This window comes from Triplophysa rosa, linkage group LG24 (assembly GCF_024868665.1).
Source record: "Triplophysa rosa linkage group LG24, Trosa_1v2, whole genome shotgun sequence".
Lineage (NCBI taxonomy): Eukaryota > Metazoa > Chordata > Actinopteri > Cypriniformes > Nemacheilidae > Triplophysa > Triplophysa rosa.
The window spans coordinates 14,219,096-14,243,527 of NC_079913.1; the positions used below are offsets into that span (position 1 = coordinate 14,219,096).

The following is a 24,432-nucleotide window of genomic DNA, read 5'->3' on the forward strand; positions in this document are numbered from 1 at the left end:
TTGGCAACCCTGCTAATATACTAACAAAATAAGAAAGTAATTTAAGTACAAACACTAAAACAATACTATACAGAAAACCGCAAGCAGATTGCTCTCTAATCCGCTGCACTGTCTTCAGTTTCGACTTCCTGGTCAGGGAGCTGTCAATCCAAATCTCACTAACCAATGAGAGTAAAGTGGCCATAAATCCCGCCCACACGTGAGATTTGTGCCAGAAAGGCGAACGAAAAATTGAGAAGCGTAAACGAAAACTCGGAAAGCGCAAATGAAAAATCTAGCAGCGAATTCAAAACTATTATTTGCAAAAACGAAACTTAGAAAATTGTTAAGAAATCATGTCACATTCTTGCAACTGAGTTTATTGTTTTCATTATCAAAGTGTTTTTTTTCTTTCTCATTGTATATTTTTGTTCGTTTTTTAAAAGTTTGCGTTCATTCTTATTGGCACAAAAGGAATCCCATAATTGTATAGCTCAGAGATTGTTCTTTTATCATCCAGATGATAAAATGATGATGTCATTCAGTTAGCTATACATTAATCATAACTGTTGTTAAGGAAAGCTACATGTTAAGAATAATTAGTAATAAAATAATTATAAATAATGTAAAGATTAAGACTAAAATTGAATGAGTGAAGAGTTAAGAAAGAATTAAGAAAGCGTTGACAGTGTGAATTGTTTCAAACAGAGGGTCCCATTTCCCTTTACAAGGGCCCATCCAGCCCATAGTATCACACCATGAGGGGAAACATTGTTTGCACAGAGGGTGTGCTGTTTATCATAGGCCCAATTACCCACAATCCACTATTGGACTTTAGTTTAAATTGTGTGTGCTGGGGGTTTGGCACAAGGTTTGAATTTTGAAAGTGTAAATGCCCTTTTATTACTGCGATGACAACATTGAATGCCACTGGGATTTTGTAAGCCAGCTTCTCTCTCTGTTGCTCCTCCCTAAACTAAAAGTAGTGTGTGTCAGCATCCTGTTATCCATTATCCTCCTTCCAAAACCACCCACACACACATACAGACTCCTGGGGCAGTGTCATGGTGACTGTTACGGCTTCTCAGTCATTCGGCTTTTGTCTGCATGTTTGGCCCAGAATCACACTGGGGTAAAATCCATCAAGTTTGTCCTCGTATAAACTTAGCATAACCTTATAACAAAGACAAAAAAATGTTTTATGTGAGATGGTATATAGTATAATTGTTGATTTCTTTTGTCGTCATTGGAAGTCCATGTGTGGCATTGTATGTGTTGTTTGTTTTTTGCTAAATGTTTGGAAAATGTCCCAACATCAGACACTTTACAGTTTTACTCCCAGAGTTCCCCATGACAGTCAAGTGATCTGCGATGCCTAATAAATCTTTTTGACCAAATCAAACAATTGCCTCAAAAGAGTAATTAGTTCCCTATTCATTTCACTACTGAATTTCAATGAGATGTTTTCAATTTCAGGCATAAAGATCCCCTTAAAATTAGCATTTCAGTTTGTTGTAACATTCAGCAAACTCTAATAAAAGTGACTTACAGGAAGGCTGAATTTCGTAAATAAACGTGAGTCTTACACATGCTAAAATCCCGTCATTGCTGTCGTATGGGATATAAATAGGAAGAAATTGGATGAGGTTGAGCGGTGAATGAGGGTATGGCGGGATCTTAGCTCCCTAAGGAGAGAAGGACAGCCAGGCAGGAGTTAACCTGCTCATTCATTCGAGGTTAGCGCCATTGAACTGTGACCACACGGTCACCAAGATGCTAAGCATATCCACCCCCAACCTTTAGCACACACTAAATTCAAATGTGTCAGGACGTTGATAACTTTAAATGTCATTGGTTCACGAAATATCATGACACGGGACACGCAAGAACCAAATAGATATGCAGTTATCAATGCACCACTTAATATATCAAAAATATTTGTTCTGTTGTATTTATAACTTGTTACCTGATTGGTAATACAAAGACTTGCGTACAGTATGTTTACAGTTGGGGTTGTTCTTCAAAGTCGCCCATGTACCATAACTTTGAGTGCCAAATGTATCGGTTGCAATGTCATTAGATCTCTCTCCCTCTCTTTCTCTCTCATTCTCTCTCGCCGCTGCGGTGTTTGGTTACGGACATTGTTAAGCCTGGTTACTGATAAACAGGGTTCTTAGTTACCAGCCCCCGGATGATTGGCTCTTTTCAAAAGCAGAAAAATCCTTGCCGGGGGAAAGTAGGAACTTGTGTATGTTTGAAAAAGAGCTGGCCGTATCAGGAGGCAATGCGAAGACCTTAAAATCACATAGTTAGTATTGACCCGCTGTTGCTTGGTTGCCCTTGGCCTGCTAGGAAAAAATGTCCCCATAAACCATGTAATGATGTGTTATGTCCACCGCTGACCACTTTATTAGAAGCAGTGGGAATGCTGCCATGAGAGACATTCACAATCACTGTTTGTTTCTGAGATAAATTTGTGTCATTTGGGCTTGCTGTGTATAATTTGGTCCGTGTTTTGGACATGAAGAAATGACTCGAGTAAGTCACAAGTCTTATAGCCTATGCAATATCAGCCATCGACTTCGAAAATGGGGTAAAACTCAAACAAACAATTACTTTGCAAAGTGTGGTGGTATATGTACATACTTGCATAGTTAGACTACTTTTGATTTTCTAGTACAACCTTTTTCTTTTTTTATCATTCTGCTAACACAGAACTTACTGTAAAACTCACTACTATGATGCTAAGGAATTGTGGGAGTGTTATATGGTTGCTAAGTTTTTTTTAATGTTTTTTTTGTGCAGTGAAAGTGTACTAGAGCCTTGCATATGTAGAAAGTGGTTGTTTTGTGGTTTTTAGATTGTTCAGAGGAGTTGGTAAAGAGTTCCAATAGCATCTGAAGAGTATATAGGGCATTGCTAAACGGTTGGTTACCAGGCAAAGAGAATAAAACCCAACCTCAAGTCTTGATGGTATTGTTGTTTCTATTTGTGGCCTTGGTCCTTTCTGTAATATATAAGTCTTGTTTATAAAGTAAACTTGAGAACAAATTATGTTTTATTGTCCAATGCGCTGGATTTAAATTAGTCTATGTTTGGTTGTTTCAGCCCACGGTTGGGTCAAATATGTTTTCTAGCTTGAAGGGGAACTTCGCCGAAATATTAAAATTCTGTCATGAATTACTCACCCTCAAGTCGTTTAACTAACACGGAAGTCAGGAAATTGTTGAATATAGTCGTTATTTTTGTTTGTTTGCACATAAAAAGTATCCTCGTCGCTTTATATAATTAAAGCTGAACCACTGGAGTGACATGGACTATTTCAACAATGTCTTTACTCACTTTCTGCTAGGGTGACCACCACCCAACAAACCAAATGTAGGACAGGTAATACGTTTGTGTGAGACAATGTGGGACACCACTGAAAGGTAGCGTAAAACTGTGATATAGTAACGGAATGAAAATATTTGTATATTTTTTCCTACCTTTCAGTTCGTAAAAATAATTTGTTATTTAGTCCATTCAAACTACAACATAATGAAGGCATAGATCAAATGTTGTATAACAAAACAATTAATAGTGATTTCAATTTAAGGTTAACTGTCTCTTTAAATTTTGCGCAGACTTTTCATAATAAGGTTATACACTTTAAAGGTCTTCTCAAAAAGTGCAAAGTGAAGGAATTAAGAACGGACAAATAATGAAAATGTTTTTTTAAATAGCGCATTTCATTATTTACAAATAATTGTTTTAATATGCTAACTGCAACGGTGCAACCTATAAACAGTTTTAAAGCCACAGAGTTTACGATGTTTTAGTGACTTATCTGGCAAGTTGACATGGGAGGGATCGCCATCCGATCTACATTGATTGACAGACGTCACAGCCTCTTGATGACCGAATTCACTGCTGTCTTCTCATCAATTGGATAAAAGTCAGGCTCTAAATAATAGTTGCATTTGTATGAGCTTGTTGGACTCTGGTGTGCACCGGGTTGCTGCTTTTGGGACAGCGTTGTTAAATAGTTAAATAAACAAATGTCTCATGTGCATTTCGGGTAAAAGAACGTGTTTTCTTAATGTGACAACAGACTGATGAAAATGCAGAACATTTTCTCAATATGCAACGTGCGGGACAAGGGGTGAAAATGCTCTTCGGTACAACGCAAAGCTGGACAGGTGGTCACCCTACTTTCTGCGCTTTGAAACTTGGTTGCGTTGCAGTCTTTGGGGGAGTCAGAAAGCCCCCGGACCTCAGCAAAACTATCTTAATTCGTGTTCCGAAGATGCACGGAGGTCCTAGAGTTGTCAAACGACTTAAGGGTGAGTAATTCATGACAGAATTTCCATTTTTCGGAAGAGTTCCCCTGTAATTTGAACCAATAGTTGGGTTTTTCCATATCTTAACCAATGATGGGTTGAAACAACCTGGCATTTTTAGATTGTAGGTGAAATTTTATTTTGCATAAATTTAACAGCACACCGCTTCTGACCTATTTGAATAATTTAAGGTATTAGTCATGTCTATTGCACAAGCAATGCAATGTTTTATGGTTTAAATCCCTAACTCGTAAGTAAGCAACATTAAGAGTGATGAACAATAATTAGCCATGTCTTAGCAAAGACCACTAATCAAACAGGCTTTTAAACTTTTTGTCTCCTGTCTATGCGCATGCATTTTATAGAACATTACTTTATATTAATCAGGTCAAAGTAACAGATGTTGTCGTAAAGATGGATGTCTCGGAGATCGCTCTGAGGTTTTGATGTTTTAATTACACTTCGACTGAGCCCCTCTCTTTTCTTGCTGGTGCTTCACTCCCGTGGAGAGCTGTAGATGCAATTTAGCATCATGGTAACAGACATCCATCTCAGTCCCTCACACCCCCAGCATTGCCACCCCTCTGAGAAGAGAACAAAGATTTCAGCACAGGGGTTTTGAGTGGGGGGATGTGTGTGGATTAAGGCCAAGAAGAGCCTCCGAAGGGCATGCCAGGTGCATTTGATTTTTCCAGATCGGAACGATGTGCCGCTCATTCTTGAGATTTTATTAGGCCAGATGGATACGGTTACATGAAGACAGACTTGTTAATTGGCCTCAGTAGTGGCATGTTGGAGGCACTGCGGAGGGATTTGTGATTTCATGATGAATTAATGAGGAAAACAAAACAGATGGAGAACATAAACTTAGGTTTGAAAACTTATGAACTGACTTGGTTTCCTCTGTCTACAATGGACCACCATCAGGTCATAATTGAGTGCATACTACAAAGTATACACTTTAAGGAGTGGTTCACTTCAAAATTTGCCCCTATTGACTTTCAATAGTAGTAATAAACATTACTATGGAAAGTGAATAGGGGCAAATATATATAAATATATACATTTATTTCAGATAATCTGGATATTCCATGCATACCAACAATTTGTATCCCATGCACAGCATGACATACTACTGTTTGCTTTGAGCTAACCTCAATTTTCCTGTGGTGTGGACCACACCTCAAGTATATTTAGACAAAAAAAAACATATATAGTCTCACATCAGAAACCATCAGGAATGCCATCATTCACCTGTTTATGAGCACTGTCTGGCTCCTGTCTTCGTATCATTCCGGTGGAGCTCAGGAAGATGAGAGCATTCCTCACACTTCTAATACACTTTACCCTATTTTCTTTTCTTTAAAACGGTGGAATCCTGAAGTGTGAGTATAAATCACTCAAGTCTTTGGCCCACTCAGTGTATGAAGACTTTTGCTCTGTCACTTCACAGAAAACTATTGAAAGACGAAAAGAACGTTTTATTTGAGGTGAATTATTGGCTAAGTTCAATGTAAAGTACTCTTGAAGTCGGGCCGTGTTGCCACATGTCATTGTCTACCTGTATGGGAAGTTTCTTCAGATGGAAATGGGAATAAATTGTTGAAGTGGGGTGTAAACTAGAATGACAAGAAATCAGCTCACAGTTATTGCAGTTATCGCTGCCAACTCTTTTTCTTTAGAGGATAAAGATTTACTGCAAAAAAACTCCCAGGGAGTGTCGTTGGCAGTAAATTTCAATATTTACTCGAGACGTTCTATTAAAATGAAACGTTTCTTAATACATTGTTTTTGGTAAGATTTAGCTTATAATAATGATTTACAAGTTGAACTGTCGGGACTGATTTTGTAGAAAATTTGTCATTTGACAACCCTTGAACAAGATGGCGAAAAAGAAGTTATGAACTACACCTTTAAAGTCCCCGTGAACCGGAATTTGTGATCGTTTTTACTTCCGTATTTTGACACATTTCTGGGTGAAGTGGAGTTCTGAATGTGAAAAATAGTGGCCGTGGCTTCCATCTTTCTCTGCGATTTTATTTTTTTAAATGGAACTGGCAGCAGACTGACAGTTGAAGGGGAGGAGTTAACGGATGCTCTGCCCAAGCCGTCTGACATACGTCATTTAAGATGGATAATCATTACAGGACAAAAGTGCATTTTCAGATTTTAACTGAAGATTATTAATGCACACGATTTTTAAAAAGAGAATGACTGTCATGATTCTTGGGTGAGGTGAGACACAGAGACAAGGAGAGTGGACCCAAATGCAGACAGCGGTTAAGGGGTTAACATGACATTTAATAACAAAGACAAAATACAAAACAAAGACCTACGTGGGGGTAAACAACAAAACAGAGGAACAAGAACAAGACTAACTAAACTGACAAGACTAAACTAAACTAATAACACATCACATAGGAACACAATAAACTAGACTAACTAACATGACCAGAACTCACCCACACAACACAGTGCAACATAACAGTACAATGATCCGACACCAGACAGAGAACACAGGGGCAGTAAATAGAGGGACAAATCAAAGGGGAACAGGTGTGGGGAATGAACTAATAAACAACCAATAACGAGAGATACAAAAGGGCGGGAACACAGACAAGGACCGGAGAGAGTATCAAGGCCGACAGGGTCAAAATGACTCTCTCCACACATAACAAGGGATCCTGCCGTGATTCTACCACAAGATCAAGAAAGACATGACACGACGAGGCAGAATCACGACAATGACCCACATTGATAAACTATTTTCAATAAACGCTGCAATATTTCATGAAAAAATAGGCATTGTAATTTTTAATTTCACTGGGACTTTAACAAAGAACTCACACATTACAAATTTATTACACTACAACATTATCTACAAGATAAATATGATCATTGCAAAGCCTAATTTTGAAATGTGTAATGTGACTGTAATAGTTACAATTGGTCAATTGCTACAATTTATAAATGCATGTGACAGATACAGAAAATTATTCAGCTTATAGACTAATTTATGAGACGTATGGCTAGTGCACAACTATCAGCAAGTGCATTGCTTTGTTCATTTTCACGCAATTTCAAGTGCATTCATTAATATCCTGTGGTACAAGTGTTATCATCAGTCCCTGTCCACAGAGCTCACAGAAACAAAGGAACGTGTTCATGTCTACTGCAGACAGAGCCAGAGTCCTGTCAGTATCTAAGCATTCATCTGCAGACAGACAGGGTGATTTATTCAAGTTCCTGGCTGCTAAAATACCCCCAGATCTAAGAATCCCTCAGTATAGCTTGCAAATGTAGGCTATGCATTTCTTTTACCATGATTGTAAAGACAGACATCAAGTTAGAAATGACCACTCATATAGAGTTCTCACATTTATCTAAATACATTGTTCTCTGCCCAGTCCTGCATCAATGGTTTATATTCACAGTTTGCCGCTCCCAATGAATGAACATTGACTAAGCACCATAATCTACCTCTGTCAGCACTCATCATTGGACTTATTTTATCTTTATCTTATTAAATTTTCCCATGGAAGTGGTGATAGCCTTCATTGACTCTTTTATGTGAATCTGGTTGTTGTTTTGATTCAGTCTGGTGCATTTACTTCAGTATCACATCCATGAGTTTATCACCTGAGGGCACGTTTGCATCGCTGCATGCCACACTAGTGTATCACCTGTTGAGTGACTCAGAAGGCCAGCTGTTTATTTTATTTCTAAATATCATATATCATATATCACATATCACATATCTTATATAAATCATAAAGAGTATTCCAGTAATCTGTACTGCTATACTGGCCTTTTGCCTGATTTTTACAGAAAACTTGCAGGAGCGATTCATTCATGAAGATAATGTTTTATCGGTAAAATGAGTCAGATCACTGCCTGATACTTCAAAGTGAAGTAAGATAGCATCGATGAAAACTCATGCAATCTTTCAGACGTCTAACTTTGTTTCTTACGGGAATGAGACCTGTGGGTGTTCAGTGACTTCTCATGTTGCTGGTCATTGACCTCTGACCCTTTAGAGTCTGAGTTTGTTTTGTTTGGTCAGGTGAAAACACCTGGTTGTAGATACTTATAATTTGGTATTGAGGAGATGTTCGTAGCTTAGATTCGATTACTAAGCTACGTACTACTGCTGAGAAAGCACTACTTAAAAATATGAGTAAAATTAGAATTTATACAGAGTATATATATAGAGTCCAGAATAAACTTAAACTTAAAACTTTTTGCTCTGTTGGTCAATGCTTGAGTTGGTTGCTGAATCCTCATTAGGTGATAAACTACATGTCGCTTGCTGAAGAACTTTGTAATAGAAAATAAACATGACACTCTATGTTGACCCAATAAAGACAGCATTGCCCACTTTAAGTTCTCCAAGCCCCTCCCACTAATGCACAAAGAGCAGTACTGTGAGCTTCTATCTTCATTTGATCTGATGTCCTCAGGAACAGCTCAGAAAACACAGACTGTCAACTCTGAGGAAGGGAAAGATGAAGAAACTAGATGCTAGAATATGTAGTTCTTTAAACAGCTTTATTAAAGATTGTCAGTCTATTCAGCTTTCTCATGCCATAATAAAAGAGACATTTAGGAACATTTCAAGTCTTACTGCAGTTTAACATAAGATGCGATTTTATTTGTAAAGATTAGTGCCTCTCAATCCAAGACAGGTGGTAAATTAAAGAGAATAAAGAAAAAATATTTGCCTGATTATAAAAAATGCATAGTGAAAGTGTTTGATAGTTTGCTTTTCACATAACTTCTCACACCGTGGGAAATACTTTGTCAGAGGGTTTTGCCGTGTTTTCATAACACACGGAAAATGCTGAACACAAACAGGCAACCTAAAGACATTTTGGTACAGAGTACCAGATAATGAGCCTCTCCCTTCTCTCTAAGCTTTTGACAACTAAATTACGCAATATTAAAAAACAATTAATTATTCAAAAAGTCTGTTCATTTTTTGCCAGCTAGTAATTAAACATCTCAACTATTTCTAAACTACTAAAAATATCTTTTAACTATGACTCGGAGACTTTAAGTAGCCATGAAGTCGTCTCTGATATCATCCCACCTCTCCAGGACTGTCCCTACTGCAGCAAGGCCTGTATTGTAATCCCACTTGTTACAGGCTTGAGAGATGTACTCCTGCAGAAAGCCCACCTCCTCCTTTTTCCCCAAGCTGAATAAAGCCTTTTGTGTACATGGAGTCCTTCTCTAAAGTGAGTCCATGTGAGAGCCGACTAATCCCGGCGAGCCAGGCAGAGAAATGCATCCCTTTCAATGTAGAGACAAACAGGAAAAGATACCATGACTCTAGTTGCCCTTACTGGTACATTTGGCAGCAATTCGCTACAATACTCACCCACTATAGACATACTAACAAGAGAGTTTTCAAAGTCAACATGAGGCACTCTCTCAAACCTCAAGTGCTCGATCTGAGGTCAGAGCCTGTTCGTGTGTACCGCAGGTGCCTGCGCTTTATTTTGGCCCTGTCATCGCTCTTCTCCACTATCTATCACTCAAAAAAGACATCTACCCTCAGACACCCTTACTGCTGGATACAGTAGCTGCCTGCAGTTCCGCCGCAGTGTTTAGCGAGATTGACAGTAATAGAGTTCAGTAAGAGTTGTTGGCATGTTTAATCTGACACGCAGGAAATATGTTTTAATATGCTGCACTGTCTGAAGGATATAACGTGTAACGTGTTACACGTTATATCGCGTTAAAAAACACAAGTTTTTTACGCGTTATATCGCGTTAAAAAACACAATTTTTTTGCCTGCCGGAAATCTATTTAGAAAGGTGTTGACTCAAGACCTCTTGAAGTGACATAAGACATTTCGAAGTGACACCCAGGTCAACAAAATTAGGACCCTATTTATGAAACACAGGTGTGTGCAAATTGTATAGTTATAAAATAATGATGTACTATAATTAACAAAGTAAAACATTTAAAGAGATATTTTATTTGAGATTTAAGAGAGATATACATTTTTGCAGAATACAGGTCTGTAAATAATAATTTAACTGTATATTGGTGTGTGTGTGCAGCATCTTAAAGAAACCCTTATGTTAATTGTACATTTTTCAGTTGAACAGAAACAAATAACTGTTTAAAAAATACTGGCATGCGATTTTATGTAGTACTCAAAATGGTTAATCTCCAAAAAGCAGTGCACATACCATCATGAAAGGCATAGTTAATTCTTTCATCGTTCACTCACCCTCATGTCATTTCATACCTTTATGACTTTCTTCTGCAGAACACAAAAGATGTTTTGAAGAATGTTGGTAACCAAACATTGACCCCCGTTGACTTCCATGTTCCTATAATATATTGTTCCTATTTCTTTAATCAATTTTTAAAATGACGTACAAATACATTTTATGTGTCGCTGTTTTGTAAATAAAGCTGCTTAGTAAACAAGCTATTTTCGAAACTATTTATTCCAAGTGCTTTATTTTTGTCAGCAATTTCTATAATAGCCTTGTTTTTATTTATGTCAAATTAAAATACATCTTATAGGTATATTGGTAAGAACATTTGGGAGATGTATTAGTTGACTGTTGAAACTGTTCACTGAATACATCAGATGCTCCTCCATACAGTCAATAGCCTCATGCTTCTCAGGGTTTTTGTACAGTACAGAATGAATATTCATCCACCCCTCTGCTCCATCTGTTGGTTTCGGACACAGAGGAGGTAGTAATGATGTCAGCGAGTTGTAATCTCGTTTTACCCATTCATTAAACGCCTGGTCCCATCTGGCAAAGGCAAACCCTGCGGACATCTGACGACACCTCACTCTCATTCCCCGCAGAGACGGCAAGAGGGGTTCAAAGAAAGGCTAAGGTGTTGTATACATTCTGTCGGTTTTGTATTCACGTGCTTGTGTCCTATACAGGGCCAGCCCAAACACAGTTAGGAAAAACATGTTTGAACATGGCTTACAAACTCGTGAATAATAGGCACTTCATCTGTCTGGCACTTATGTCAAGCCAACAAAAACTGGTCAAAGACAAGTGTAGCTTGTAATACAAAAACTGATGAATTTTTCTCTGTAAGGAAGCTTACAGTCACAATTCTTTCTCAATGTAGTTTCCTTAAGAGCAAATTATGTTTTATTCTCTCTCTCAGGTCAAGTGTCTCACTCATTCTTTGGGTTAATCATGGACTCTAAGGTGTGTTTGTATTTAAAACAGCATAAGAATGTGCAAAGTACCAACAGCAAAACACACTTTTTTCTTTCACCGAGAACCGTTTGTCGCCACCTCCACCTAGCAACAGCCTAGAAACACCTTTTCACCTTTACGTCTTTGTAAAAGACTGTGGTCTGTATTTGACACTGGGTCAAGTTTAGAGATGAATACCTGATAGCTCACAGAATAATAAAAATGAGCTGTTAAATGATCGATCTAACATTATTTACAACACGATGACCTTTAATCCATAGCCTCAGACAAACAGTCTTGTGGGCATCTGAAATGTGATTTGTTATCTTATTATTAATGTTTGCGTGATTACAGCAAATTTTTACATTTTGATAACTTAGATTTTCATCATTTTCATCATTTTCAAATTACATATAAGTCCAAGAAAAAATAAATCAGCATGTTTGTGTAAATGCTTTAAACAGCATACAGATATATAATAAAAAACGAACAATAAATTTGCATTAACATGAATTGTATTGGTTTTTCATATAATAAGTGCTGAAAAACGATATTGTTTATTGTTAGATGATGCATTTGCTAATGTTAACAAATGCAATACTGTATAATGCCACCCATATAACAATCATCTGACATATTTCAAATTGTTTTTCCTTACACAAAAGTGTGAACGTGGCTATTGCACGAAGCAGGCAGACTATGCATACTTTAACCAGTACAGTTCAAATGTTGTTTCACTCTTGTATGCAGTAACTTCACTGGCTCATATTGATGCTTTGATACCAGTGGTGCATGTGGAGATGCAGGTGTCCAGATCAATCTGAGGGACCCTCATACAGATCAGCAGAAAGCTTTCACACCTGTATCTGGGCTCATTTCATTTGCTACTTATCAAGTCAATCTACCACAGCTGTGTCCGTTTCCTGTTTCAGTGGCATCTGCACTTTTATATCAAGTTAACATAATAATATACATAAATATGGAATAATACTAATTACAATAATACAATGCTTAACTTTTATTATTGAGCAAGTAAATGCAAAATCTCAGGCAGACTTATGTACCTGCCAGATCCTTATGCTCTGCAAACGAACGATGTCTTGTGGTGCCATCCCAAAAAGGTAAAAAATCGCTCTCACGAACCTTCTCTGGATCGGTTCTACATTTGTGGAATGATCTGCCTGCTGCTACAAGATCAGCAGATTCTGTGGCCATCTTTAAGAATTGGCTGAAAACACATCTCTTCCATCAGCACTTGACCGATCATTTCTGACTTCTATATCTTTTCCACTCTATCTATATAAAAAAAACGTAGCTCTGTACACTGTATTAGGCCTTGTGAGACATGTTTTATTGCACTTATGCTTTTTGTTCTCCTAATGTTGACCCAATTGCTTCCATTGTTTACCCAACTTGTAAGTCGCTTTGGATAAAAGCGTCTGCTAAATGACTAAATGTAAATGTAAAATCTGTTTTGAACAATTGTATTGTTGGGACAATCGCGCTCGGACACAGTTGAGAGCAACCGGGCTAAATGTGAGTACACACTAACACTTGCAAGCAATGTTTTATAAAAACATTAGTCAAATTGCAATTTATTAAAAAATTTGGTATATTGCAACACAAAAGAAATAATAACATTACCATATTGTATGAGCTCTAGTAATTCCTGTGTGTGTTTTAAATTAAAAGAAGCCGCATGGGTTTTCTCTCATACCTAAAGCAGCTCAGTTTGTCGTGTATAGAAATGGGAGGGATACATCCCCATGGTTTCCTTAAGGTTTATTGGAGTGGGCGGCACTTTTGCTTCCTTTGTTATGTTTCAAACATTTGAACCGGAGAAGGAGCCGTACAAAATTGACTGTCACATGACTGTCAGGGTGATTTCCATTGGCTCCCGAGAGAGCCTGAGATTATCTTTTTTAAACATTGTTGCCCTGGGTCGTGTTTTGTAATTTCTTGGTTACTTGTATGTCATATAAGATACTGACACCTGTAGAAATATTCCTGCTTTTAAACCACTCTAACCCCAAAGCAAGTTACTGTATGGGATGAGCAGTGGGGGCTTGTTTTAGATTTAAGTCGATTAGTCATCCTTGTCTAACAGAAGCAAAACTCATTTCAGGTCAACCCACAACTGACACACTCTGAGAAAACACTGGAACACACATAAATCCTGTTTGTGTGAGTTCAGCACGCTTTGAGCGTTGTGGATAATGACAGGGAATTCAAATGGCAGAGTCTGTTATCCCGTTTTCTTTACCTAATCACATTAGTGAGCTAGAGTTACATGACATGCCGCTCTAAAAGGGAAGAAACTCTTGTCAGTTATTCTGACAGCTGTGGACAGACTGGGATATCCTGTGGCTTTCATCCAATATCTGATATACGATATAAAGATAGGTGTCAGGAATATTGCAGACTTGACAGCCTTGATTTGAACATGTAGACACAAGCTGAACATCAACTAAGCCTTGTACACTCTGACTATCACACACAAGAGACATTTTATTAAGTGTAGTTGTATGTACGTTAATACATAAAGCAGTTTGTTATGGCCTCATAAAGTACTTTTAGTTGATAAACTAATCAGTATTCTGTTCATAGTATCTTATGTCATCATTAGGCAATGTCCTGTACATTGAATGATCGTAATTTAATTCTTGATTTAATGTAATTATTATGACATCGGTTGACTGACTAGAATGTTTTAGATGTATGTGGTTACTGAATTCAGTGGCAGGTCATTTATCTGTTGAGGGCAAATGGTGGCATTTTGCCTGACAAGAACCTTTGCTTGGTTACAACAGCAACATGTCTTTACGTTGATCCTCATTGGACAGCTGACAGGCTGAATAAATAATGAACTGGAATGGCAGGTGGAAAATTCAACAAAAACATTCCTTTTTTGTGTTTTTGTCTCTTTACTGAATATTTCAGCTTGTTGAGAAGCCCTGTGTTATTAAATTGTTTAGCAGACCTTTACTTTATTTGAAAAGTCATAGACTCATCAAGGCCAGTGGTTGTCAACCTGGAGGTCCCCAAGATGGATCCAGGTGGGCCACAGATTTTGTGGCATTGAAATGAAATATAGAAATGTATCATACATTTTATGCAATCAAACATCAGAAAAATAAGACCACCAATCAAAAGTGTTGATGTTCCAGCATTGTATAACAGAATTTGTTTTGGGTTTAATTAAAATTCTAAGTTTAAGATTCTATGTTTTTATTTGGGGGGGCCGCAAAGCGATGCACTCTACACAAAGGGGGCCTTACACTCACTAAAAATATGATGATTAATAATAAAAATAATAATAATAATATTAATTATAAATATTAATAATATTATGAAATGCAAAACATTATTATTACTGTATTATTATTTGTTTGGTACTAGTGACAACAAAGATAAAAAAGTATTTAAAAAAACATCTTTCCTTATCCTGGCAATATCCATGTATTAGTTCCTCCATCATCTCACAGAACATCACAAAAAGTTGTTATATCATTAGTGTTGTGTTAGGCTAATTGTCAACAGACAATTCCATTAATGTCTTTCCCTCTTGGAGGACTGTGTTTTAAATAGATTCTTTTCTTAGAGCAAGTGTGCTTAGTTTCTGTGAATGTATACTTAAAAGACAAAAGAAGAAAGACAAAAAGAAAGATGTCATTGAAAATGTCTTTGCTTAGTCTGTGTAAATGCACATGTGATGTAATGTGTGGCATTGATGATAGATTTAATTCATTGAAAATGTGGCTGCAACAAATACTTAAACTCATTCTGCATTTAGTACTTCAAAGGTGTCATATTTGTAACATTTAAATATCAAGGCAATGTGCTTTCACTCACTTGCCATGGTGAATGATATTGTGATTTAGATGTAGAAGAAGGTTATTTAAAGGCAAAGTCTGTTTATCTCACAGGGTCACAAAAGGGTGTGAAGGGGTCTCTGAACTAAATGATAATTGTTTTTGGTGGAAAAAACATTGACTAACATTATACCTAACATTTATCTTTATCAGATTTGCTCTACGCCTATGTCATCCTTCACAACTTTAATGAGCACAGTCCTTTACATACCAGACAGAGCTCAGAATATGAGCCATTTACTCTAAATTGTAGTGGTTCTACACCACATTCTCCTGTGATTTATGGTGGTGATATAATTTAGAGACACATAACTCAACCCACAGACACATGACACCTCCATATTTGAAAGGTCTCTGCCGCATTGTTTTGCCGGGGGTATTAATTGGACATACCACCTGCTCTGCAGTTGTTCCTTTAGCAAAACGAACAGCACCCAATGTGGTACTTGTGGAAGGTTCATGTAAAATCCATCCACACCACAGGAAAATAGTGGGATTTAGAGCAGGTATAGATTGTGCAACTTTGAATCCATTTAATCAAATTAGGTGGAATCACAGACGGCACTGCATGCAACTGTAAAGTATGGTTATTAACACTTTCTGCTATGATATTCAAATATTAAAATGTCTTCGTCTATCGCAACATGATATTCAAAGATACCAAGTAGGTTGATTTCCCCCAAAAATGAAATCATTGTGACTTTGTGCAAGTAATTAAGCATTGCTTGTTTTTGCATTCTGACCAACCCAACAAGCAACATTGGGTCTACCAATATTTGTGAGAGTTTGGTAGGACTTTTTGTTAGGCCAATTGCTGGCAGACAGTGTTTGGGAAACCTGTCATTATTTGGTGACACTAATGCCATAGAAATGACATATTTGACCTTTAAGACAAGTACAGTAGTAGACTTGAAGTTTTGAAGGAAAAACGGGTTTTATTGCATTGTTATGGGGTTGCTAGCATGGTCTGAGTGCTTACTGGCTAAAGTCAAAATAGCTTACCTCCAAGTTTCTATGATAGCATGAAATTCTCAATTTTAAAAGAAACTGTTGTCCAGTTGAACATAGACAGACTAAACGTAGTTTTCATTCAATGTGAAACAGTGTAGTTCGGTAGTTAAGCTCTAAGAAGCATTCAAATCCTTTTTGTGCAAGAAAGCATGTACAGTTCTTTACAGTTGTCTAGCCTTCATCATTTCCGAGGTCCTTATTATAGTATCAACAGGGAAGACAAGAGTATGTGTCCTGAAGCAAAATACCAAAATAATCTTTTTAATTGTAGTAGTGATCATTTCTGTTAACATGCTTTCTTTACCAATACAAAACAGTATTCAGAATTTCTAGCTGTGTTATCTTACGGAAGCAGACAGCTTACATTCGAAATGAATTGAAGAATGTTGTTTTAACATTCCAACATGTTTTGTTTGATGGAATGTGAAACTGAATTATTCATGGTTTGATGTTTCTCTCCTCTCTAGATGGTATCCACAGAGTGACAGCCTTGTGTACCCTGCGTGTGACCATCATCACCGATGAAATGCTGACGAACAGCATCACAGTCCGTCTGGAGAACATGTCACAAGAACGCTTCCTGTCCCCACTCCTCTCCCTCTTTGTCGAAGGCGTGGCAGCAGTCCTATCAACCACGCGCGAGGGTGTTTTTATCTTCAACGTCCAAAATGACACAGATGTCACCGGGAACATCCTCAACGTCACCTTCTCAGCTTTGCTCCCCGGAGGAGCACCTGATCGCTTCTTCCCTTCAGAGGAGCTCCAGGAGCAAATCTACCTGAACCGAACTCTACTGCGGCAAATCTCCAGTCAGAGCGTCCTTCCATTCGACGACAACATTTGCCTGCGGGAGCCCTGCGAAAACTATATGAAATGCGTCTCTGTGTTGAAGTTTGACAGCTCTCCGCCTTTCATAGCTTCGGATACAGTTCTCTTCAGGCCTATCCATCCCATTAACGGGCTGCGCTGCCGATGCCCGGCTGGGTTCACCGGTGACTACTGTGAGAAGGAGATTGACCTGTGCTATTCTGGGCCATGCCGCAACAACGGTCGCTGCCGCAGTCGAGAAGGAGGGTACTCCTGCGAGTGTCTGGAAGACTTCACTGGTGAGTTTGCATGTTTATTCAAATAACATAAAGTTTGTGTGCGGTCTGTTGAGTACTTGCATTTGCAGGAATCTTAGTACAGTGTTTTGTGGTTATGGGATGTTGTAGCAGAAAAATTGTTGTCCACAGGTGGACAAACAGGTGGAATGATGTGTCCATCTGTGAGGATCTTTTTAAAGCTCAGATACGTCATACCATGCATCTAACATAAAAGCACTGCTTGACAATGCTTATACCTGATATGACGGAAACTCCTGTTTTTGACCACCTCCTCCTACTTTATGAAGGCCAATTACCCCTCTAATCACCCCCTTCAGTGCTTTGAAGGTCACAGTTCAACTCCAGGTATTCTGCATCCATTATGGTGGCGATGACAGGCTGCCTCTCAACATCTATTCCTTTCTGGGTTTCTCACATTAGTGGAAAACAGATCTGTCTATTTCCCTCTGAGAGAAAGATTATCCCGAGGAAATCAGGGGTCATTACATGCACAGGGACTGCCATCCTGTTCCCCGCCACACATAAATGCCCTTTGTCCAGATTTTGTCTGGAAAATAGTTGATATATAACACTGCATGAGTTGCATGTCCATCTTCAATAAGGGAATTGGTGGTGCCATAGAGGAACTCATGGATTGCGAAGAGCTTCCGAAAGGAAAGCTGAGACAGAGTCAGCGCTCAGACTTTGATATAAGGCCAGTATAGCATCGGATTAGAGATGCATAGTATCGGATAAGGAGTTTTCTCCAAGAAAGCCGTGACCAAGGTTCTTCGGTACATACAATGTATTTAACACTACAGTTGTGAAATAGCTGGTTTACTGCCGTGGTTTCCTGTTTAAAAAAGTTCAGACTAGGTGCAATGTGACATACTGTATATGTTTATCTGAGGTTTAAATGACCTTTTTCTATCTTTGATACTGCACTGGGCACAGCCCCATCCACTGTGAAATGTTCTTTATCTAAAATCTCACTCCATTTAGCTGAATAACAAACTTTAATGATTTTAGTTATGAAAAGTCGACTTTGTTGCTTTGTGCAAAGACATTAACTTTTAGTGAAACAGATAAATTACTGGGCACGGTTTAGCATAAGTATCTATATATAGGGATATATTCCATTTTTAAGTTAATTTGTCTATATCTTTTTAGATTTCTATTTTTAGATTTTTTTATATTTTAACCTACTTTGAGGCTAAATAATTAGAAAAAAACATTAGAAGTGCTTTAATGCATAATAAAAGTAATTATTTTGACATGTACCCCAGGAACACGTCTTAGCTGTTTCATGTGTCAAGAATTTGCATTCCTTTGGATTTGTCACTTTCATCTATGCTTTGGCAAATAAATGATTGTAAATATGTGGCTGACTTTCGCCATTATTTGATACAAGTTTAACAATATCTAACAATCCTTGCTTGACATGACTTGCTTCCTGCAGGTGAGAACTGTGAAATGGATGCCCGCTCTGGCAGATGTGTCCCCGGTGTATGTAAGAATGGAGGGGAATGTGTCAACCTGCTGGTGGGCGGCTTTACATGCAGCTGCCCCGCAGGAGAATACGAGAAGCCTTTTTGCGAGATGACAACTCGCAGCTTTCCCAGACAGTCCTTCATCACCTTTCGGGGCCTGAGGCAGAGGTTTCACTTCACAGTCTCTTTTATGTAAGTACTGGCCTATATATGACAACAATTTATGACCTCAGTGTCATGCCCCTGTTTATTATCTTGTCAATAAGTTACGTCTACCTAAAACTGCATGTTGTGGGGTGTAATTTGTTAAAGACCCAAGCTGCATAAGTAACCTTTGGTCTGGTGCTAGACTCATGTACTACTTGTTCTGGGTGACAGGAATTTGCTTTTAAAGCAGAAAGACATGATGGATGATAATATGTGTGGCTGTTTAGTTCTTCCTGAATTCTTTGAAGTTAATGATTATTATCCTGATGTATTAAGCTTTGAATGTTAAGACAGGGTCGCTAGAGAAATATTTGGGCTCCTCTACCACCGAAAAACAGGAAAGGCTATGTGTTAAGAGAGCACTATCAATGTTTTTCTGTATTTGTATCTTCTTCCTGTGTAGCAGCTGGTCTCTGACTCCTCCGCCTTTTGTGCCCTAGCCCAGGCATGAGATAGGTGGGATGCAAAGAGGGCTGAGGAACAACTTCCTGTTTTAGGACCACTGTTCTTACGCTCACTTCCTCTCAGTTTTGTTCTCTTCCTGCTTTGATTAAAAGATGTTATTCCTTCTGTGTGGCTTGGAGGTTTCTTCAGGCCAAAATCATTTGGGTCATCTAGAATATCAGGAAGGGAAAACAATCACACGTGATTGACGTTTACGAGGGGATAGAACCTGTAGTTCTGGTTGTTCTCATCAGTGTTTTTTCAATCCAGGTTTGCCACAAGAGAGAGAAACGCCCTTCTACTCTACAACGGCCGTTTTAATGAGAAACACGACTTCATAGCTGTAGAGATCATCGAGGAACAGATTCAACTCACCTTCTCAGCAGGTAAGACAGTCACATCATTGCATCAATTGACCAGCCCTGATGAAGTCAACCTGGGTACATCTCAAGACGCACCAGTAATAGCTTTAACTTAAAACACATCTGCGTTTTAGAAGAATTTGCTTTGGCCTAAACACCAAGAAAAACTTCAGTGGTGCTGCAAGTATAATTTGATCCCTTAAAGCCACATTACGTTTACATTTATGCATTTGACAGACACTTTAATCTAAAGTGACCTACAATGCATTCAAAGCATACATTTTTCACCGGTATGTGTTTCTTAAAAAATTGAACCTTTGACCTTTTGCACTGCTAATGCAATACTCTACCAATTGGGCTATATGAACTTTAAATATTTTAGTGATACGATAAATATCTTGTTCCAATAGCTTTTTTGATTTGATTTATTAGACATAAAGTAGCAATACAAGTATCATCACACTCTTGTCAAGGATAACACAAAAAAGTTACAACAATTTATTTCCATTGTCCCTTGCTTGTGTCATTTTAATGTGTTAATATGAATTGCTGTTCACAATATGACTATGACTTTTCAGTGTCTGCATGCATGTGCCAGAGAACGCAAATGTATCTATATACGTTCTCACACATACACAGACTTTAAAGCTCTCAGGCAGTAATAAATAACACAACCCTATAATGGTGCTGGATCTTATAGCACACATAAATCTTGCACAGACAAAGGGGAAGGATTCCTGCGTCATGCTGCGGAGCCTGTTTTTCATGTTGTAACCTATGAAAGTTGTACTAAAGTCTCCTGTTGACCAGTACAGGGTCCCGGCAATCTTGAAAATGTTAATGATCAAAGGGTGAATGCATTGTTGAGACAGCTACTTTAAAACTATAGGACGTCTCAGATATAGGCTTATTTGCATTTTATCACAGTACATAGTGTAGCTAGTTGCTTTTAGGTAGTTACTAACCAACACTGTTGTATAAACATTTATTATTAATGACAATATGCGGTTAAAAAAAATGAATGAATGCCTTTGGTTTGTTTGAAAAAACAATGTTTCGATTGTTCACTAACCAGGCCACAATGTTTGGTGACTGTTTACTGTTACTTTATGAATACCGAAGAGGCGCTCCTGCCTTTGGTAAATATTCCTCTAAACCCAAGGTAAATTTCTGTTCCACAGTCCTCTGAATGAACTTCATTGATAAGACAGGATTTCTAAACATGACTGATAGTCATTGTGTGAGCAGCTTTGTACTGCAGCCATTAAGTGATTTTATATTGCACCAGAGTGGTTTCAAAGGCAAAGTTTGGCCTTATCAAAGAGATGGCCTTATCACATGCTAAAACACACCTTTTGAGATATGTCCATTGTTTATAAAAAATTTGAAACTGATTAAACATTTACAGTATAGTAATGTACCGTTAAAATGTTTTTAATGAATTAAACCCACAGTTGAGTAACATGCAGTGCTAGGGAGTAACTAACTGATAGTAATGTAACTAACCACTTTCACACACTTTTATTTAGACTATTTTACACATTAAGTGCAAAATAGTTTTTGAAGTATTGTAGTTTATCTTGTAACAAGTCTAATGTTCTAACAAGTGTTCATAAAGCTCACTTGATAGATCATTACTTTAAAAGCATTAAGGTCACAGGTTTGAATCTTAGTGAGTGTCTGCCAAATGCATAAATGTGAGTGGCATGGGGATGTGTCACACTCTGCTTTCCTCATTTTGTTATGTAGTGTTGAAAAGTTAAATTTAATTAAAAAAAATATTTTGGATGGATCAGATAAATGTAATGCTTTTTTGTAAGGAAACGTTTTGTTAAATTGCAGGTCCAATGTGTATTTTTTTGGTGGTTCTATTGACAGAAATGTTATATAACATACATAACTATGCCTTCAGAGATGTATAAAGACCTTGCATATTGAAGCGTTATGTTTTTATTACCTATTTCTACAGTAGGCCTAAAAGGACACACCACTATGCAGAGCGTGTTCTGTAAATATGTTATCTCTTTCGGCAAAGAAGCGAAAATGTGACAACATCTTAGTTCTGTGTCAGCCAGCGTAGTGCTTCAAAAGGGAGGGTGGAGTGAGCCATTGGTTGCAATTCGCAACCCCACCACTAGATGCTGCTAAATTTCATACACTGGACCTTTAAATTGTTTTTTTTATATAGTTTTATTTAGGGATGCACCAAATGTTCGGCAAAATAAGTGAAATGGCTGAATACATTTTACCGAACATGACGTGTGAGATGATCAAGCAGCAACCAGCACAGAGAGAGAGTGTGACGCGCGCGCTTTATTAATGCAACAAACATGTCGGCAGTGTGTGGAGCAATTTAAAGTGTCAGAGAAAGACACAGCACGGCACTTGCCACGCGTCTTTACCGGCCGGTAACTTGTGTACTTCAGACTGGAGCGTGTGGTCTGACAGTAGCTCCCACCGCTCGCTACATCCTTTGACATCATACAGCTGTTGCGTGCACACAGTTCCCTGTACTAAACAACTTGTCTAAGTATGTTCTGTGCAACCCTCTGAGAGAACAGTCAGCTTTTGTGGGCTGAGTTTGGAGGAGAGACGTGAACTGAAATGGTTGCCAGTCAGAATTGCTTGCATGGATGTTTTTTTTTCTTTAAATCATTTTGCAGTGTAGCCTATAATAATCCAACAGTTTTCGTTTATTCATATTTTTAGCTAATAGTGTTGAATAACACTTTTTAATGAAGTGTTTTGTTGTAGGGGTACAGAGTACAGTACATTCTTTAAGCAGTCAGTTACCTTTATAGAGCTTATAAAGGCTATTCAAGAAGGGAGAGGGCTCCATTTTTTTATTTATTTAGCCTACTTGTTTTTCTCATTTTTTATGTTTTTATGTCATTTTAATTAAGTTATATTGTATTATATTGAAAAGCAAGACAAAATATAAAAAGCACATTTTGACATTTCAGTGTATGCAATCGTGAAAAAAATTGACTAAATAGATGAAATACGAAAAGCCGTGTTCGGTATTCGGCCAATTGTTTCATTTATAATTCGCCTTCGGCCAATAATTTTCATTTCGGTGAGTCTCTAGTTTTATTAGTTGTAGTTATTTAGGTTACTTAGTTTAAATGACTTTGTTATGTTTTAGTTGTAATTGTCACGCTCTAAACTGATTAAATGGTATTTATTTACAAAGATATTGCCCACTTATGTTTAAAATGTATTTATGTTGCAATAATGTTGTTTGTTAGTCCCTCACACTTTTATTTGAAAGGTTAGCTTTGTTGTAGTTGAAGTACTGTAAATTATTTGAATTTAATGATACTTTATTATTAAAAAGCAGAGCTTCAAAGTATCTTACACATGCACTGTTATTATGTCCATGATCTTTTTAATTAATATTTTCATGTCTTTCTTTCTCAGGAGAGTCTAAAACGACTGTGGCACCTTTTGTACTGGGTGGAGTTAGCGATGGCCAGTGGCATTCAGTCCAACTTCACTACTACAACAAGGTAAGACACTGTCATGTTTGTTGAGAATTGTGAGTTGTTTCTAAAGTTTTCCACTTATTCCAGAAACACAAGACAATGTGTAGACATTGTTTTACTTTTTTTTGCTTTCCACTTTTGAGTTTGAAAGACAGGAGATTATCAGAATCTCTGACTCACATTATACTCAACAAGAGTTCTTTTTCACAAACTTCCACACCCAAAGGCGACAATGTGTTAGCGCGAGATCGCATAATGAAGTCTAAATGCACTTACCAGCATGTTTCTGCAGACTTTGCAGACTGCAAATGAAAGATTATAACCAGCGTGCCGTGTGACAGACTCAGAAAGACAATCTGCTAACTGGAGGCCACAGGATTCCAGTAAACCTTCCAAATACCCTCATGCACTTGCTAACAAAGGACACATTCGTCTTTATTTCTGTCTTGTGATTCTGAGCTCTTCCAAGCCCAGAACACAAGAAATTGAATATACCATTGTGATGTGCCAAATGTCTTCCTGCATGTAAGAGCCTTCAACTTGAGTTTCATAAACCTGCTTTAAAGATTGTTTTACGTGTATTCTTCAAGCATATCTTGAGCTCAGAGCAGTTATTGATGATGGCAACAATAAGGTCTAGCATTTCAAGGGGGTTTACGAGTGTGTTTTAATGCAGTGCAAAGAGGCTAAATGCAGTTTTCTCTAACAACATAAATCTCAGACTAGTTCAGTAGTTCCAACTAGTTCAATGGCAACGCATTGAAGAGTTTTATTTGATTCACTATTCTTTGTTTGTTCATTTAAACTAGTCCAGTCTAGTATTTCACATTACTATTATTGAACAAAAAGTTTAATCATGTTTTTCCAAATCGGCATGACTTTCTTCTTTGAAACACAAGATTGATTTGAATATCCGATTGGCTGGTTTCAGGACAATGACAGCACATTATGACTCACTTTGATGTTTAATATTGAACCCATGAGCAA

The 24,432-nt window shown here is 37.7% G+C and overlaps 2 protein-coding genes across 11 annotated transcripts in view; one reads left to right on the top strand and one right to left on the bottom strand.

The window, feature by feature from the left end:
* The window catches only part of LOC130547623 (uncharacterized), a 403,303-nt gene that overhangs the window by 54,580 nt on the left and 324,291 nt on the right, over window positions 1–24,432 (bottom strand). The gene's annotated exons all lie outside the window — the stretch shown is intronic.
* celsr1a (cadherin EGF LAG seven-pass G-type receptor 1a) overlaps window positions 1–24,432 on the top strand; it is a 93,336-nt gene that overhangs the window by 18,287 nt on the left and 50,617 nt on the right. For all 6 annotated transcript variants that reach the window (XM_057323709.1, XM_057323707.1, XM_057323708.1 and 3 more), the window contains exons 2-5: window positions 16,840–17,478; window positions 18,917–19,139; window positions 19,869–19,984; window positions 23,381–23,469. In XM_057323709.1, the coding sequence (XP_057179692.1) occupies window positions 16,840–17,478; window positions 18,917–19,139; window positions 19,869–19,984; window positions 23,381–23,469 (1,067 nt within the window). The remainder of the gene's footprint in view (window positions 1–16,839; window positions 17,479–18,916; window positions 19,140–19,868; window positions 19,985–23,380; window positions 23,470–24,432) is intronic.